Source organism: Cynocephalus volans, chromosome 14 (assembly GCF_027409185.1).
Source record: "Cynocephalus volans isolate mCynVol1 chromosome 14, mCynVol1.pri, whole genome shotgun sequence".
NCBI lineage: Eukaryota > Metazoa > Chordata > Mammalia > Dermoptera > Cynocephalidae > Cynocephalus > Cynocephalus volans.
In genome coordinates this window covers 94959255-94978258 of record NC_084473.1, presented here as the reverse complement: position 1 = coordinate 94978258, position 19004 = coordinate 94959255, and the positions used below count along the sequence as shown (strand labels likewise).

The following is a 19004-nucleotide window of genomic DNA, read 5'->3' as shown; positions in this document are numbered from 1 at the left end:
TCCCAGGCTATAAAAATGTAGCCACTGCTGGGGTTGTAGGCTGACATTTCAGAAGATGATTATATGCACGATTTAACCACATGCCATTCGTGCCCTCCAAGTGCCATTGCTTCAACAACTGTTTTCATGTTGGCTTTCTTGCTCGTTGCTTTTGTTTTTTTTTAAAGTCAAGCACAATTTTTTTTCAGCTTCTCATATTTCTACCTGAATGTGATTTATTCATACAAAATTATGCTCCATTTTTATAAAACCCAAGTTACTGCAAATGATGCTTGAGGTTTCACAGAAAATATTAATTCCTGATCTGCTGCTATAAAGCATGCCTGCTCACTGTGCAGCAGCTCTGTCGCTCTGAGACAGATGGAAGCAGTCCAAGGGTATGATTAACTTCTTAGTCCTGGCAATTTCTGAGTGCTCCTCTCGCCCTAGATTTCAAGATTGGCCTCCAGCTTTTCTGCAAATGCACGGTCGCCCTGCTTGATAAATCACACGAATCCCTTTTTTGATCACAGTTATCTACTATTTACTACTTGTGAAGGGAAGTTAATCGTATCCAAGGCACTTCATATGTGGCACACATATCCTTCCTCCTTCCTAACAGCACTTTGCATATTTCCCACATTACCAGCAATGCTGAGCGTCCAAACCAAAGACACATCTTTGTAAATGGACCTCATGCCCGTTTACCCCTCTTCTTCCCTGCATCTCTCCACCTGCATTGAATACAATGACCCACAGAAGGAAAAACGCTTGAGAAGCTCATTACAAGGAGTGACTATGTAAGGAGGATAGTGTCCTTTTGAGATTTTCTTGTAATTGGCTTGTTTACTTTGCCAAGAATTTGCCACCTTTTCCTGCCCTGGTGGCCTGCTTTTTTCATTATCCAGGGGCATCAGCGGGCCTCTGGTAGGCCAGCTCACTCTCAGTGGCATAAAATAGATTAAAAAAAAAAATTTCTACAGTCAGGAATAGAAAAGAATAAAAAATATACCATCTCACTCTCACACAGCCCTTCCTGTCATTGCAGGGTGGGTGGCACAACTTAGTCCTGCTGAAGCCCAGATTCCCACTTTGCCTTGCCAAGGGGGTCCAGTTTTGACCTGCAGTACACTTTGGCTATTTTGGCTGAATGATAAATTAAGCCCATTGCTTGGGCAAAACCAAACAACGCAAAAGGTTTTCTTTGGGGGCGATCATAGAAAATTTTTAAAATTTAGGTAATGGAAATATCACAGTTTTAATTTATCGAGCTTGTGCATTGATTACAGAAGACTCCCTGAACTTTAAAGCATATAGTCTGCACTGTAAATGTCTATTTAGAAAAGAAACCAGGAGACTTTGGAGAAATGAAAAGACAGGCAAGATTTTCCTTCAAAAGACATGTGGACATTCTCTAACCTCCAGCACCTCAGAGGGATGAGATTCTTATCACTCTCCGAACGGGAAAGGAAGTGAGCCCCTTCCTCTTCCTTACACCTGGTCTCACCAGGCCAGGTCCCAGGGCTTCGGAGGCAGGCTTCCTCAGACAGAAACAGAGAACATCGGCTGGCTTCTAGTGACTAAATGCACAACCTCCCACCACCCCCAAGTCACCAGATCTCGTTTCGTCCTCAAGTAGTACATCTTGAAACAAAATGGCTCTACCCTTGTATCAACATTCTTGTGTTCAGGCAGGACTAAAGACTGAAGACAAGTGAAAGTGAAACAGGCCCACAGATGCACAGACTTGCGGGACACCGAGGCTCTGAAGGGACGAGGAGTCCGTGGCGCGCAGCTAGAGCGCAGCTAGAGCCACGGTGGGCTTTTCTGCCCAATTCTAGAATCACAGAACTTAGGAAGTATCTTCTGAGGTCTGAAAAGTGCTTTTTGTTCCCAGGACAAAAAGAGAGTGTTGCCTAAGCATTAAGGAATTTTATGTAAACTGCTAATAACAGGCTGAAAACAAAAATAGTTTAGGAAACCAGAGTAATTAGTGTAAACGAGTGTGGAATAGATTAACACCAGGCTCTAAGTGCTGAGAGACATTGGGGCGAAAGCCCCACCTTGGAAAGTCATGACCTGTGGGTCTTTACCCAATTCCATTCCCGTCCTGGGGTTCCCCTGACAGAATATTAGGCAAGACATACAGTGGTTTGACCTCGGATCACACTGATCATTTTTCTAGAAAATATTAGTTTGTACAAAAAAATAAGTAATACAAAAGAAAATCACATCTGTCACTTGATAAATTAGTATTCTTTCATTTTAAAAACTTGAAAATATACATCCAATTAATTCAGTAGGTGTTTTCAAGTATATTTTGAGAAAGGATTTTAAATGGTATCTCCAAATGATTACAAATGCTTATCAGTTGCAGATAGATCTACCATACGACCCAGCTATCCCACTGTTGGGAATATACCCAGAGGAATGGAATTCATCAAGTCGAAGGTATACCTGTTCCCCAATGTCTATCGCAGCACTCTTTACAATAGCCAAGAGTTGGAACCAGCCCAAATGTCCATCATCAGATGAGTGGATACGGAAAATGTGGTACATCTACACAATGGAATACTACTCAGCTATAAAAACGAATGAAATACTGCCATTTGCAACAACATGGATGGACCTTGAGAGAATTATATTAAGTGAAACAAGTCAGGCACAGAAAGAGAAATACCACATGTTCTCACTTATTGGTGGGAGCTAAAAATTAATATATAAATTCACACACACACACACACACACACACACACACACACACACACACAAAAACCGGGGGGGGGGGGAGAAGATATACCAACCACAATTATTTGAAGTTGATACGACAAGCAAACAGAAAGGACATTGTTGGGGGGGGAGGGGGGGAGGGAGAAGGGAGGGAGGTTTTGGTGATGGGGAGCAATAATCAGCTACAATGTATATCGACAAAATAAAATTAAAAAAAAAAAAGTGCTTATCAGTTACGGAAATTACATCAATGGCCCTGAATTAGTGGAAAACACAGAAGAGAAAAAGCATAGAGAAGGTGGCTTTTCATGACTGTATTACTAAAATAGGAGACAAAGTCAATGCATCACTTTGCAATGAGCCAAGCTCCCCCAATTTTGAACAGAAAAACTGTTAGACTGAAGGGGGGAAATGCCCTATTATAGTTCAAAATAGAGAAATTTATAAGAAGATTAGTGAGAGAGGGAACCTCTGTTTTTGGATAAGAAATGGGCTTGACAAGGGGTTTTAGTGAAAATATCAGAAAAAATTCAAAGAGAATAAACATCACTGTTCATTATTAAAATCTATGCGCATTTTATGCCCAGGACAAAGTCATGTATCTTTTGAGAAGAAGCCTTTGAATGTATCAGTCCTAGTTTCTGAGAAATTGTCTTTGCGTTTGCAACTATGTCATCAAAGGGAGTCCATATTTTCCTGAAATAGGTTTTGATTCATTCTACCAAAGGTCATAATGACATTTTGTATTTATACAGAATTATACAATTATGCTGATATACATTCACTCATTTAAAGTGTGCGATTTGATGTTTTCTAGTATACTTACAGGGCTGTACAACCATCATCACAATCTAATTTTACATTTTCATCAGTTCCAAAAGAAACCTTGTACTTGCTAGCAGTGACAAGGTATTGTAAGCTGAGGGCTTTCCCTTGCTTCTCAATGTGTTTTGTTGAAGGAATCACTTAACAGAGAAGAAAAGTCAAAGGAAAAAAGAAATATGCATAGGAAAGGGATTATTGTGTCAGATTTTTAATGTGTTTTGATCCAAAGTCTCTCCTCTTTCTACCAACAGACTCAGAAGCAGTACAGTCATCAGCTTTTGTAAAAATCCCAGAAGCAATCCCAGAAGATCACGTGCCAGCCACTCTCAGAACACGCGGGCTTGTGTGGTTGTCATGGGGAAAGCTTTTCAATTGACATAAGAAATACTTAGGCTCAGCCTGCCACCATAGAGAAAATGCTTTTCACCCATGTGCACCAGATAATTTGCCCAAGTGACAGGTTTTACCTTGGAGAAGCACTGAACTGAGCTGGTTTACACAATCAGTTATTGCTCATTCCACAAAAAAAAAAAAAAAAGTGGAACTAGGGAGGAAGGCGGGGGGTAGTGGAGGTTAGCTAGACAATGCGGACGTGCTGGCCGGCCAGCCGAGGGGGACATCTTCCTGCTGTTTCCAGCACTCTAAGGATCTCCCTTCTACAGACACATACTCGCTTCATCTTCACTCCTGACAGTTCTTCAACACACACACAAACCGCCCCCGCTAACCTCAGTAAGTGGAAAAGAAAAAAACCACCCAAATCAAACCAAAAAGGGGTCTGGCCTGCTCCAGTTGGTAACTTTATGTATCCCTATTCCATTATCTTTCTACAACCTTTTAGGCAAAGCAAGATGTGAAATACAGCCTGAGTGTGTTTCTTAATTAGGTTTACATACCTCATTCAATAATACAAGTCAGGAGAAATAAGCCAAAGCAAGAAGTAAAAAGTCAGGCATGTGCATATAATATTTCAAGAGAGAAACTCATCAAGAGATAGATAGCTCCCAGTGAAATGACAGCTAAAAAACCTGAAGAAAACATCTCAAAATAAATGAAGTACTTATTGCTGAAAAATGAGCTTAGATCTCAACCAATTCCAAAGTTCAGAATTTACTGCGCCATTCAGGCCTTTTCCTCTAAGTTTCTTGTCTCTTGTTTCATGGCACAACAAGGGATTCTTCGTACTTGATATGAAATACAACAAGGCGATTTCTGCAGTAATAAACTCCACACATGCATGACAAATCCAAGCATGCAAAATGTTTAACATCCCAGTTCACAGATACTTTAGGGACAAAATCCGATTATGAATTATATGCCACCATAAATAGGGCTCAATGTTTCATAAAGCAATTTATAGTTCATAAAAATGACAAAATGTACCTGTCAGATAGAGCGCGGAGAGCAGTTCTCTGGGCCGCCTGCTGGAAGAAAGGGCAGAGATGTTTATTTAATATTCTGACTTTTAAATTATGTGCTCAATCAACACTTTTTAAAAGAACCTGTGTTACACACATTTTTGTCAATGCGGCCAAATTTTAAGCTACTAGCAACACAGTAGAGAGCCCTGTCCTGTGATGAAATGAACACTGCTGAAGAGTTAACTGCAGCCTGGCGATGCCACGAGGGGCGAGTTTGGGCAGCGGGAAGCGCTCCACCCACGTGCGGGTGAGCAGGGCAGAGGCCAGAGCGATCTCCTTTTTACCTCCTGAAATCACTTTCCCACTGCTTTATTCTCTGTTCCTGTGAGAAACAAAGGTCTGTTTTGGTTCCTCTGTAGCTTCTTTCCCAGTGAAAGTGTAAATTTTGACCGGGTTTTCAGATTTATTGAAAAAGATTCCGGAGTTAGAAAACGGAATGCTGAGAGGAAATCTAACGAGATGGGATCGTTGACATGTTGTAAGCATAGTAATACTACTGCGGCGATTTTTAAAAAGCAGTCTTTTAGAGATTCATATTGATATATTTATGGATAAAATTATATGATGTTGGGATTTGCTTTAAAAGAACACAGTGGGAGGGAGGGAGGGAGAAGTGAGTGGCAGATCCATAGAACCAGACGGCGGCCCCGGGCCGGTAGCTGCTGCGGTCAGGTGACGAGCACGCTGGGGGCTTATTATATTATTCTGGCTATCTTTGCACAAGAAATGAACAACGTTTTCATTTTGTATTGAAAATGTATTGGTTTGGTTTTTGTTTATTCGCTTACTGAAGTTGGGGTGTATGTGGGTATGTGTATATTGAAATTTTCCATAATAAAAAACTAAAAGAAAAAAGAAAATGAGACGTCCATGTCTCCATCGGATTCTCCCAGTTTGGCACTCTTTCCTTTTCTCTGCCTGTTCTTCTGTTGTTTGGCCATTGCCTTTCATGCTGGGCACTCTGAGGCTGAGGAAGGCAGAGGGCATAGTACGTTCTCTGTCCCAGAAGTTAGAATTCGGAGGTGATCAAAGCACGGCCTTAGGACCTCAGGGTGCACCAGGAAACAAGGAGTGTGCATATGGCTCACTTCCACCTTGCATGAGACACATGTCGAGTTTACTGTTTACCAAGGACACCAAAATACTTCTCACACTATTCCCTCATCACATTTAGGAACAGATAAAATAGAATCTTCGAAATAGAAAAAATGACACATCAGAACCATTATCCCTGTTACAGAAATAAAATATGCCCTTGGTGATAGTTTCATGTCCTTGGATTAGTTAGTCAGTCCAACATTTATTAAATTCCTATTATGTGGAGATTGTTGTATATTGGACTCCAGGAGGGATAAAAATAAAAGTAGAAGGAGAAGCTCAATTCCTAGGCAGGAAGTCAGAATAGAGGCCCAGGGATGCCTTGAGCACACTTACGAAATAACACGAAATTGAAAAGATGAACACAGGACAGTGTTGGGAAGGCACAGATTTGAGTGGTATTTAGTGGTCATCGGCAGCTCCTCAAACAGAAACTGGAACTGTTTGTAGGTGCTCAATAAATATCTACTAAGTGAACGTTAAATGAGTGAGTCAATCAGGGAATTACTGCCACTGAAACCTGAGCAGAATTTTGAAGACAAGAAGAGACACGGTCAGGAGAGGAGCTGTTGGTAGCATTGGTCTGGAAGGCAGAGGGAGGGCCTGTGTCCCAGCTCTACCAGCGGTTCTCAGCTGGGGGACCACTTACTCCCAACCCTGGGGGGCCTGGAGTTGAGTGGGGGTGCTTCTGCATGTCACATTCACGGGTTGGGGGGCAGGGAATCACTACAGGCATTTAGCGCCTGAGGCCAGGGATGCTAAAGCCCTTCAAAGGGCAGGAAGATCCCTGCACAATGAGAAACTATCTCCTTAAAATGACAAGAGTGTCTGTAGAGAAACACTGCAGCTGAGGAGGAATGAAAGGCAGATCTGAAAAAGACACAGGGAATATGTGCTTCCAGGCCTGGCAAAAGGAACTGAAAAGAAATTAATAAGAACTTAGATAATTTCCAAAAGTGATACACAATTCTGGTTTAGGAAACACCATCAAATCTGTCGATCTGGGATTGAGAGTCTTGCATTCTGGGACAGGTTTCACCATTCACGTATTATGGACATTGAGTCTGGCCCTCAACCTACGTATCTTTGCTTCCAAACTGCCCCTTTCTTCTCCGAGTGGGATGTTGAAGGAGACAGTCAATGTCCAGGCTGCTGTGGACACTTGCAGGGGCTACTATCCCTTCCTTGTTCCCTGGATTCCAGTGAATGAAGGCCCCAATGTCCTGGCATCCCAGTGTCACAGAATTACTGCAAGAGAGGAAGAGGCAGCAGCTACAGATCGTGATGAGGACCTGAGTGAGCAGAAGGCCGCAGGAGGAAGGAGGAGAGAAGGCTGAGAAGCCCACTTGGACACCTCGCAACACAGGCCTTCCCTCTCTTTCCCCTCACTCCTTGCCCTGCGCTCCCAAAGAGCCAGCCAGGAGCACGTTCATGCCAAGCACCCAGCAGGGGACCAGCAGCCATCACTGTTGGCAGGTTCTCTTCTCGCTCGGCAAGATGGCTTTCACTTTCGGCAGCAATACTTGAAAAGAACTTAACTCTCTACTCTGACTATGTTTGGCTGAATATACAAGAAGTATTTTGAATTCCCCAAAAGAAAGGTGGAATGTATTATTAGTATAGCCTCTCAACATCATCTCAGCAGGAGGCACTGGAGACTGACTCTTCCCAGAATGATAAATTGTAAGGGATGTGATGAAAAGTTCAATAGAAACCTCTAACATGGTGTCTGAATTTCCCCAGCCATGGAAATAGACCAAGGCTGTCAATATTTAAACGTCTATTGACTCCTTTCTCTCCTGCCTTCAAATAATTCTTGCTGACTTTATGATAGGGAAACAATGCTTGTTGATGGGTAGCCTGTAAGAAAATGATCTAAAAAGCAAAAGCAAAATAAACTAACAAACAAAAGACAAGAAATTCTGCTGTTTGACTGCCACTGGATTGCCTATGAACGGATGTACCCAGGTGGTGGTACCTGCCGAGAACAACTCCATGGGACTGGCGTGGGCCAAGTTCTTGAATAGAATGAGTCAGAAGTTTGGGGCAAGGGCTGCTTTCCCTTTAGCAGAGGGATGTGATGCTGACACCAAAAAGTCCTTGTGGGCTTAGAGACCAGGCACCCCACCAGTTACCGAGCACAGCCTTCCTGTGATCCCTTATTCTCTTAATCGGTGCACATGAAGTATGTTACTCTCACTCAACACCTAGCACATAGCACCCTCAACTGCCTGCACCACTAGCTTTTAATGCCTGATTTTAATTGCGCTATTTAATCTGTAGTTACTCTATATCATCAAAAACTTTACAGAGGACAACTCATCATCCATCAAGTAAGAAGATGAGAAAATGTTAAATAATTCCTTGAGGGGGAAAAAAAGGCTTAGGGCATTAGATTAAAACTGTACGTTATATACCAAAACAAAGACCACCATGTTCTTTTTACTGCCTCATCTCTTACAGAAAACCTTTGGCTTGTGCACACTATTTTATTTTACTGTTGGAGAATAATAAAATAAATAAACATTGGAATTAAATAGCAAGGAAAAAAATTACGTAGGTGACTCATGATTGAAGCCTGAAAAACTACTCGCAGTAAACTAGATGAATCACTCGATTTCATTTCTTCCCGAGTTGTGTGTTACAGCAATCGTATTTTTCTCCTTCTAAATCTTTCAGCATCTCCTCCTTGCAACTCTCCTTTTATTCAGTTCTCAGCAAAACAGGTTGAGAGGTTAAGAGAATGTTTCCTTGATATTTCTTGAGTTCACTATGCATTCATGGATGACGCTAAAGCTCAGGTCTATGAGACATAGGTTTTCTGTCAGAAATAGTCATTTTCCAGGCTCTCCTCCAGAGAGACATCTTATCTCTGTCTTTATTACAGCAATCTTGGTGCTTGGGAACGTAATCAGTAGATATTCAAGATTCAATGTATGCTAAATGAATTACAATTCACAATCTATTATTGAAGGGAAATCAGAGGAAATTAAATGCCCTTATTGTAATTAGGTTGAGTACAGAGCAAGTTCACGGATGCTGGAGCAGGAAGGGAAACAAAGAGAAGAGGTGAGATTCAGAGGGGTCTCAGAATGACCCAATTTCTCACTCAATAGTAACAGGACTAACACCTGCACAGGTTTGTAATTCAATCTCAGGCATCTACTATGTGCAGGCACCGGGCTTGGCTTGATTGACAGTCGAAATAGACGAAGCCTTGCCATAATGTGCTTAGAGTCTGGAAGTGGGGCAGATGTGAAAAGTTACAGGCACACAGAATGTTCTAGATTTTAAGGGGTGTGGTTGCACGGACAGGGTGCTATGAAACGGAATCATGAAGGACACCTTGTCTGGAATGAGTGGTCAAGGAAGGCCCGCTAGGTAAGGAAAACCAAGCAGAGGCCGGAAGAATGAAGAAGAATTATCGGATGAGAGGAACGGGGGTAGGCAGGGAAGAGAAAAGCTCTTGGCAGGGAGAACAGTTTGGAAGCAGAATAGTTTAGAAGACCAGAAGCAGCCCAGCCCCTGACTCAGTGGAAGAACTGCACGAGGTCACTGTAGTGCAGCTCAGTGGGAACAGTGGCAGAGCAAGACGAGGTCAATCCCAAGGGATGTAGAGGTCAACTGAGGGATTTTGGATATTATCTATAGGACAGTAGGAAGTCATTGAAGGATTTATATCAGGGAAGCTGGGTGAAGCATGCATGGGACCTGCCTGTATGTTTTTTTGCAACTCCCTGTGAATATACAATTTAAAAAAAAGAGTAGGGAGTGAGGTGTGATAGCTTACGGTTTTCAAATACCAGTCTGGTGTCTGTGTGGTGAATGGAATTGGGAAGGAAGGGACAAAGTTTGTGGTTCTTGTAGAGATCCAGGTGAGAGAAGTGCATGGTGGCAGTGGACACGGGGAGAGCCTGGCTGCGTTTTGCAGGTCTCATGGCCAGGGAACTGGTGATTGATTGGACATGGCAGGCCAGGGGTGAGGTGTCAGCAGTGAGTCCCAGGTTTCTGGTTTGAGCCTCTGGTATGGATGGAAATCCACGAGTTGAGACCGACAAGACTGGTGGTGCTGAGGCAGGGGGCAAAGGTAGAGCTGAGTTTTGGGTGTGTGAAGTTCAAGGTGCCTGCAGAAGGTTCAAGTGGAGTAGAGAGTTGGATACGTGAGACTGAAGCTGTTAAATGCCAGCTGAGCAAAAGCATCTATAACAGTCATAGGAAGGAAGGCTTGAGGTTTCTGGATGTACGTTCTGCTATTGTTCTCAGAGAAGGAGACTTAGGATCCAACTTGTTGGAATACATCTTTGTTTTTTTGTTCCAGATGTGGGTAACTTCTGTTTTTGCTATCACCAGTATCAGGTTTATTCCCTGACAATAAAGGAGTTACCTCTGCAGCACTGATTTTAATCAATTTATCTCACCTGTGGTAGAACATTGAATCCACATTCAACTACTTAAATAAAAGTCATCACAGCTAATCTTGGTGTGTTTTGCGAAGTATACTGTGAGATTTAGGTCCAATCACATGCGCATCTTTAGGAAAATTCTGTCTGGTGAGGCCTTGCTCTTTTTCCTGTTATTTTTTCCAGTTGAGACTTGTATTTACTAATTTATTTCACTGTTAAGTTTCCTTCTACATCTATTAGCATGTTTTATGTTTCATTATCTTAAATTTTATGCCATTGTTTCTCATTTTAGTCCTAGTCGATGAGTGTCTTAATCTTTTATGTTGTGCGCTTCTATTTCGTGTTTTTCAACCCATTTAGTAATATTTGCAAGACAAAGCAAAAATTCTTACTCCTCTTTATTTTTCCTCAATAGTAATGAGGACTTTGCAGTTTCAGACTCCTAGAAATGCTGTCTAGGAAGCATTTGTTCTCTAGACTTTGACCTCATCCTGTTCTCTTCAGGGGTCAGGCAGAGTCAGGAATGACAATATCATTTATCATCCAAATAAGAACATTTTTGAGAGTGCAAGGGGATGCTAACCAGATGGGAGTCAGAGACAACAGGAGAAAATCTGGCTTTTCTGGGCACACTGGGCTGTGTGGTTGCTCTGATAAAGACTACTCTGTGCAAATATTACTTGCCATTTCTAGAACCCACATTAATTAAGATCATGATGAGAAGGCAGAATTTCAGGGGCTGAGGAACTTGTCAACAAAGAAAGTGAACAGATGAATGGGGTCACCAGAGCAAATCATTCCAATTCGTGATGTCTCTTTAAGTCAAGCCAGTCTTCGTGAGACTTTCTGGCTCTCTTTCCAACGATTCCTCCCTCTCTTTAGATTCTGCCTATGCTGAGTCTAGTTCATCCTTTCATTAAGTCATCCTTGAGCTGTCAAGCTTTCATTGATCGTCCTTTTCCTGAACTCCTAGTCTATAACATGGGTTAGCACATGGGTCTATTCATTCTAGGGGAGTATACAGTCTGCTTCATGACAATTTTAGTTTTGGCTCCCAAAACCTACAAATTCTTGTAAGTTGCTTATAAGACCATTGAAGACAGAGATCCTAGCTCATCCTCCTCTACCAGAAAGAGCTTCCTCATAACTGATAACACTTACAGGATGTGCCTAGGTAACTTCTGCAGATGACAAGTCCTACTACTTGCCACTATCTCCAATTTAAAAGGTTTACCAAAATACATTTTTTTGTAGCTGTATATATTCTTTCTCTACTTTCTTTAAAAAGCAGGACACACTTTCCTCTTTGAAAAAAATTTGACTAGTTTCCCTCTCACTCCGTATAATGGATTTGCTTAGGTTTGATTACGTCTATGAGAAATTCATTAAAGACAGTAACAAACATTTATTGAGCACCTATGAAATCCAACAGAAAATGCTGAGTAGGGTTGACCACACCAGAAGAAGTTTGCCTAGACAATGTTATCTCCTAAGTTGGATCCTGTTACCAACTGACTGATTTGGGGGTCTTGTTTGAAGTCAAATTGTCAGGAAAGGTCCTCATCTGGCAAGTCAAATCTTCTGAGAGGGATTAAGAGAGTCTCATTTGTTTTTATTGAGCACTTCCAGGACATTTTACTCACTAGAGAAACACGGTGAGCTATGTGTGACATCCACCTTGTGGCCCTCTCTGCTCCAAAGCACGTGGCTCTTTTGGGCCCTAAAGGCTTTTGTCATCACGCATGAAAACTCAGGGACAGCTGCCATGAGTCAGGAGAAAGAAGGAAGAGGAGTGAGGACGTGAGCAGGTGCCACAGGGCTGTTCACCGTCTGCAGAGACAGGTATCAGACTCCTCCCAGAGGGGCAGAGCTCCACAGAGGGTCGGAGGATAGAAGGCTGTCTGCGTGGCAGGCCATACGGACGGTGACAAAGACAACATTACAGGTCAGAGGGTCCTGGAGGATTCCTGGAGGAGGGCTGTGGGGCAGGGGGCTGGTGTGGGGTGGTAAGGGGTCAGTATGGACTGAGAGGGGACTAGTCATAGCAGGAAGACCCATGACCATGCATGAGACTGTCAGTGCTCACCACAATGTGGGCTAGGAAGAAAGCTGGGTGATGTCTAGCTCAGCCCAGGTCCTGGGAAGCAACTTACAATCTAAGAGATGTGGCATTGCTGTCCCACAGGAAGTAGCTGCTTCTGCTCAGGCAGCTGGACATTGTCCTCATAAAGGGTCAGACTTAGGGAGGCTAGATGTCAGCCATTTGAGGGCAGGAAGTGGGTTACAGTTACATTACCGAACAACTCTTGGTATAAGGTCCAGCCAACAGCACAGGTGCACCAATGCTTGACAAATGTCACAGATGACCAAGCCATAATGGTGAACTCCTGGGGATGATGGACAGCCTTAAACTCTGACCTCATTCAAGAAACAATTTGTGTCAGAGGATGAGGTGACCAAATTGGTAACTAGGCTTTATTCTTTGACATACACTACAAAGATTATTGAAAAGCTTCTGTGACTACAGTTACCAGCCAAACATTCCTTTTATTATTTATTTATTTAAGGAATGAACAAGACAGCGTTCTGCTTTTAAACAGGCACCATCCTTCAACTCTCAATCTCCTCATTAGGGAAAAGGACCTGACAAATCTTTGCTGAACTATTACTATTTTGTGAAAAAGTCAAATTGGCAGTCTCGATGACATCGCTTTCCTTATAAGAAATTTATTTATTTTTTCTTGTGTTTTTTAGCAAAAGCTTCTATTAAGGTATTAAACACAGAACTATTTAACTATATGTGACCCTCACTGGACAGGTGGTAAAGTTACCAGTCTCTGTCCTTCTGCTCCAGACATAGCTATTCTGTCCTAGAGAATATGTTCACAAAACACAGTTCCCATCGAGTACGGGCTTTGTTCTGTTGTTACCTATGTTCTCACAGTTTTGAGGTTGCTTTGGTTGAGAGATGATAGAGTTTACAAATAACAATATGTAACGTCTAGCCAAAAGCCTTCATTCAGATTTCAGACTTCATCTTTATTGTATGCATATGAAACACAATGGGGAGTGGTAAGTTTAAATCCTGAACCCTCCATTTTTATTATTATTTTCAATGATCTAAGTAATACATGTTCACTGTAGAAAAAACCCAGCACATATAACGACTTAAAAATGAACAAACTCAACAAACCAAAACAAAACCACCTCCCTGTCATTACCGCAGTGACAGCACCATTAGCAGTCCGGTGTGAATCTACACTATTTTACATGTGGCCCAAATAAACCAGGGCTGTCTTGGGCCCAGTCCAAGCATGATGTTGCATCAAATACAAATATGCTATGGAAGCCTTGAAAAATAACATTAACATCAACGTCTCTTTACAAGAGACGGTCAATGGGCAGTAGACTGTGTAACACATTATGACGCTCCTTCAGAATCTTCTTTGTTTCTCTTTCTTCCTCGGTCCCACACCATGTGGCAGCTGTCCAGTCTCTCTTCTCCTTTTCTCTTTGACTCCTTCCCTCCTCATCTCTCCCCTAAGACTCCAGAACACTGTTCTCACCTCCTCCTCTTCCTCCCGCCTTCTAGATCTACTCTTCCATCATTAGCTCCATGCCTTTTCTTTTGTAAATCAACTTTCCTGACTTCCTCCTGTACTCCTTTCCTTCTATTGCCTAAATAAGCATTAAAAAAAAAAAATTCCAGCAATGCAAATAAAATACATTTCTAAAGAGAAGGGGAAGTAGAAGTGGGGGGGGATGTTAAAATGTCATATTAGTGTTATACTAATATGTATTTTATTAATATATTTTACATTAATCTACTTTAGTATTTTTGTCCAGTTACATTAAAATATTGGAAGAGAGGTTCGGTAAGATTAGCTTGCCTGTGGTCACAAAGCCAGTAAGCCAGTGGTCACAGAGCAGCCTGATTCCGCTTTGGCCTCACTGTGGACTCTTGTGGTTGGAAGCTGAAAGGAGAGGCGACCAGCTGGATTTTGAATTCTGCCAGTCTCAGAAGGAGGAGCCCGAGGACTGGTGGAACACTGGGTGGATGCTAACAGATGCAGGGGAAAGCTTCATCTTGGTATGCCAATGTAAAGGAGATGGAAGGATTTCTTTTCCTTGAGAGGGCTATAGGCAGAAGCATATTGCTGATTTCACGGCTTGCTAGAAACTCCTGCGGAAGAGTTCTTCTTACCTCCAGGGCTTGCCATGAGAGGATTACACATTAAGGGGAGTGCCTTCCTGGGTGAGGTCTGAGTAGGAGCGAAGGGGCACATCTACCAGTGCTGCTGGGTGATGGTGAAAGATAAGCTCAGCTGCCTGTTCTCAGAATTGTGAGGGGTCTCTTGTGGGGATGGAAGAAACATTTGGATTCTGGGACAGAGCACTGGCAAGGCAACCGTGCCTTCCAGGTGAGTGTGCGCACAAACACCTGTGCTTGTCTGTCTATGATTTCAAAGTGACAGTGAACAAACAAGAGTAGCCATCACACCTAATGCTTGCTGAGCTGCATGTGCATTCAGATTCCCGGTTCTTGGGAGTGGCAGGTTAAACTTGGAGTGCTGGGCTGCTGATCAGAGTCAGGTGGTGATTTACCTTCTAGACAGCTTCTTTGGCCTCCAGGTCTCACTGGAATGGGCAAGTCTTTTTTCTAGAGGTTAGTGCCATACAGTTTTAGGACAAAGAAATAGGAAGTAAATCACTGGTAATAAATGCTAAGTTCTAAAAGTGTCGGCTGATTTGCCCTTCCAGACAGTTCTATTCTTGGTTGGATTTAACGCGGGGGAGATGATGTGTCACAGTGACTGGACTATGGGGTGACTGCATTCACACTGCTGGAGCTTTGCATAAAGGTGATGCTGATTTAGCTTCTTAGCACAGTCCAGGCTAGCTGGTTATTTGAGTTCTGCTTGGGCAACGGATCAAGTGTCCTAGCACATGAAGACCCGTGGGTACAGGAATTGTTGCTTTGCAGTCCAATCTCTCCACCAGAGGAAAGCGTTGACTAAGTCCTCAGGTTCCACATGGCTTTGTGGCCTGCTCATCCGGGCTTTGGTCATCCACATGCTCCTGGAACTCATCTCACAAGGCAATTTCAACACAGGCCAGACCTTGAGCCAGGCTAAGATGGCCCATTAATGACTCTCATCTTTGGCCCTGAAGGTGAATACTGGGATTAGTCATTTTCCCACTTTGTTGGGCTTGCCAAATGCCTTTTGGAGCTTTTAAAAAAGTCATTATGCTACCTGAAAATGATGCTTTGGTGGAGTCCTGTTCACTTGCCACTGGCCTTGATAGGTGGTTGATTATTACAAATGAAACCAGGGCCTAACCTGTGGAGTACAAATGTTACTTTGTTTTCATGTAAAGGCCAGATGAAAGTAATATCAATGTTTTGTAGTTTTGTTAAAAATGCAACCTGTGCTTGAAAACAGAAATCTAAGTCTGGCTTTACGTTTCATGGAAATCTTTTTCACTCAGACAAAATAGCAACATTTGAAGGTAAAAGTAGGTTTGTAATGGCTAGGAAAGATTCTCCTAACTGTACTTTGCAAACTAATTACACATGAGAAAGCTAAACCAATTCAGAGCGTGTTACTATTGGTGTTATTAGGACTTTTACCTCTCAAGTAAGCCCAGCTTCAAGTTCATATGTAACTGTGCTTTCACATATGATGTGTCGTAACCACACACTCTTCCTTGAACTGCTTTGGATTTTTAAGAACAAAGCCTAGGTTGAAAGAAGAGGTACCCAGAGACACGTTGCTGAATCAGCCCTTACCAGAGAGATATTCTGGCTAACCTGAGCCCTTGCACTTTCCCAGCATGGAGACGCCTGCGGCTGGTGGCCTGACATTCTAGCAGTGGTCCGGTCTGCTTCTTAAAGATGGTCTTGTTTCACTCAGCAGATCTGGTCAGGATGGAACTGGGAAGTTCCAAAGGGCCTTGAATTACGACAGATGATTTTTCTCCATGTAGAAATGACAGGCTAAGAGAGTCTCACGAGAAAAGCTGTGCTTACGAGATAACCAGCCCCACTTGGAGAAAATTTGGAAAAACAAAAACAAAAATTAAACTTTCCAACTGCATATCTGGAATAATTGCAGGTAAATCCTTTACTATAATGAGACCACCCAAGCCTGGGTATGAGTGATACAATATACTCCAAGGAGCAACCAGTCTTGACACTTTCCAAAAAGCTATTGAAGAAAAAAACCATTAAAGTCACGGGATGAAGGGCTGTTCCTCTGCATTAAATGGGAATGTCCTCTGGAGAGAGTATTCCATTTCCTCTGCCAAACCAGCCCTGCTGGCAGCTATGTTTGAGAAGAGTGTGTCTATCAGCTAATGATGTATGACGCTTCTCCTGTGCCCTGAATGGAGAGTCTGTGTTAGTGGTATTGCTATCCACCATTAACAAAAACTTGGCTTAGTTTCAAAAACGTAGCTCCTTCTATGAATTCTTCAACTTAGCAAAGGCGACGGTTCCGCATTTTTGTGTTAATAGTATGTTTGCCCAAATTTAACGGATTATCTTTTAATTTTTATATGATTTTCTCATTTTCTGGATTTCCATTCAGGGTTCTCAGGGTGAAGTTAGGTACACCTTACGGCTCGAGCTGGTTGGACACAACTAAATCTATAAATCTCGATCAGATCCCTAAGAGGAGGTCTGAGAAAATAGTTTAGTCAACAAGTTTGTGGGCCTTTGTACATCGGTGCTCAGTGACATTTAGTTGGCTGCCCATTTTAATTTTGGAGATTATAGTCGATTAACATAAAAAAAGGCAGTTATGTTTTTGTGTATCTCCTATGCTTGTGACTTTCACAAATGTTTAAAAAGAGTGGCAGTGACAAAATAAAAGAATTTTGCATTTGCTCTGGTGACAATAAAATTTTATTTATAAAATATAATTACTCAGCTAAGCTTTCAGACTATTAAACAAACAAACCCTGCTGCTGAACATGTGAGTTTAGCTGATAGTGACTGAAGGTTTGAATATGAGATTACTTCATATACAGATATGATAAAGATCCGGTAGGCAGTAGTTTTCAATTAGAGTTATTGTTATGTTTCCATATTAGAAGAAACCAGTTTGTCAGTAATGATCAAATTGGGTATTTAGCCCAGGTACAACATTAATGCAAAACTAAAAATAAAAACAAACATAAACTACTCCTCTTTTTTTTTCTATGTTGCTATAAGGTTTAATATATATAATACATACTTTTTTTATGCAGTCTTTTAGGGCAATGCTTTTCCTGGCATTGAAAATTTGCTCAAAATTTTTGTGAGTATACTATCATAATGAATATTACCAATGTATAATTCATCAAGACCACCAAGCCAGCATCCTGCATGATATTTGGTGCTTAGTAGGTATTCAAGACTATTCTGAAAATGACTTTATGTAAATTGTCTAGATCTTGTTTGACTACAAATAACATTGACATCATGGTTCATTTCTAATACAGGAGAAACTTGATTTCGGAGCCTTGTCTCCCAAACCTGGTCCTGATTACTGCTTCTACTCCTGTTTATATAATTCTACACAATTTTGGCAGGATTCAAGAGCACATACCAGGGTGTTGGCTTTTATGAATCTCCTGGGATGTGAATGTCACGCTGACTGGATGAACTCTGGCCACAAATCCCAGACAAGCACAATGACTCTATTTATTTAGACTTGGCTGCCTGAATGCAGATCAACTCTGTGGGTAATAAATTTTCACAGGCCAAGAACTTCAGCATCAGCCAAGCTGATCCTGAGAAGAAAAATGCACCCAGGGAAGTGAAGTTGGGCTGCAAAAACCTCCTCTGTTTTTTTTCCACGTCTGCATATTACTCAGCTAATTCATTTGGTCACTGGTTGACATGCACTGTTGATGGCTTCAGAGGTTCTTTTTAAAAGCTCTGTTTTCTATTATGAAATTGTTATATTAAAAAGGAACAAAGGAAAAAAAATGAAGAGCTCCCATGACAATTGGCAATCTGCTTTTAATAGTACACCAAAACTGACATGAGTCATCCAGTGACCTCTACCACCAAGAGCGGAGAATAGAGATGGGAGTGTCTGTGCGCCACTCCATGAGAAACCAAAGGCACTAAGATCTGCAATTGTGCACTCAGAGCAACTTCACCTACAATCTTGACATCTTGATGCAATGAGGCTTCAGATTCTTTCTGAGAGACGCGATTATTACCCTATGCATTATAAATACGAAAATAATTGGCTCTTTAACTTGCAGATTTATGTTAATGATCTAGATATCTAGTAAATTAATTGTGTGCTCTCCAAATGTTGATTGGGAATTAAAAGGTAACTTTTTTCATTGTGCAAGAAGTAAATTATGCCAATAGAAAAATTTCCCTCTGTAGATTACATCCAATGATCACTGCCTGTAAAATTAAAGTTGTCAGCTTAAGTGAATAAACCATGCTCATTTAAAGAGAAAAATGCAGTTACGTAATTAAAATGAAAAGACTGCCCGATACGTGTGGATAATGTAATTACTGAAAGCTGCAGGCATGTACGCA

The 19004-nt window shown here is 41.8% G+C and overlaps 1 protein-coding gene across 1 annotated transcript in view; it reads right to left on the bottom strand.

Moving 5' to 3' along the window:
- The window catches only part of AFF3 (ALF transcription elongation factor 3), a 420437-nt gene that overhangs the window by 84357 nt on the left and 317076 nt on the right, over positions 1-19004 (bottom strand). Inside the window, exon 11 of the mRNA XM_063077832.1 lies at positions 4918-4958. Within this exon, the coding sequence (XP_062933902.1) occupies positions 4918-4958 (41 nt within the window). The remainder of the gene's footprint in view (positions 1-4917; positions 4959-19004) is intronic.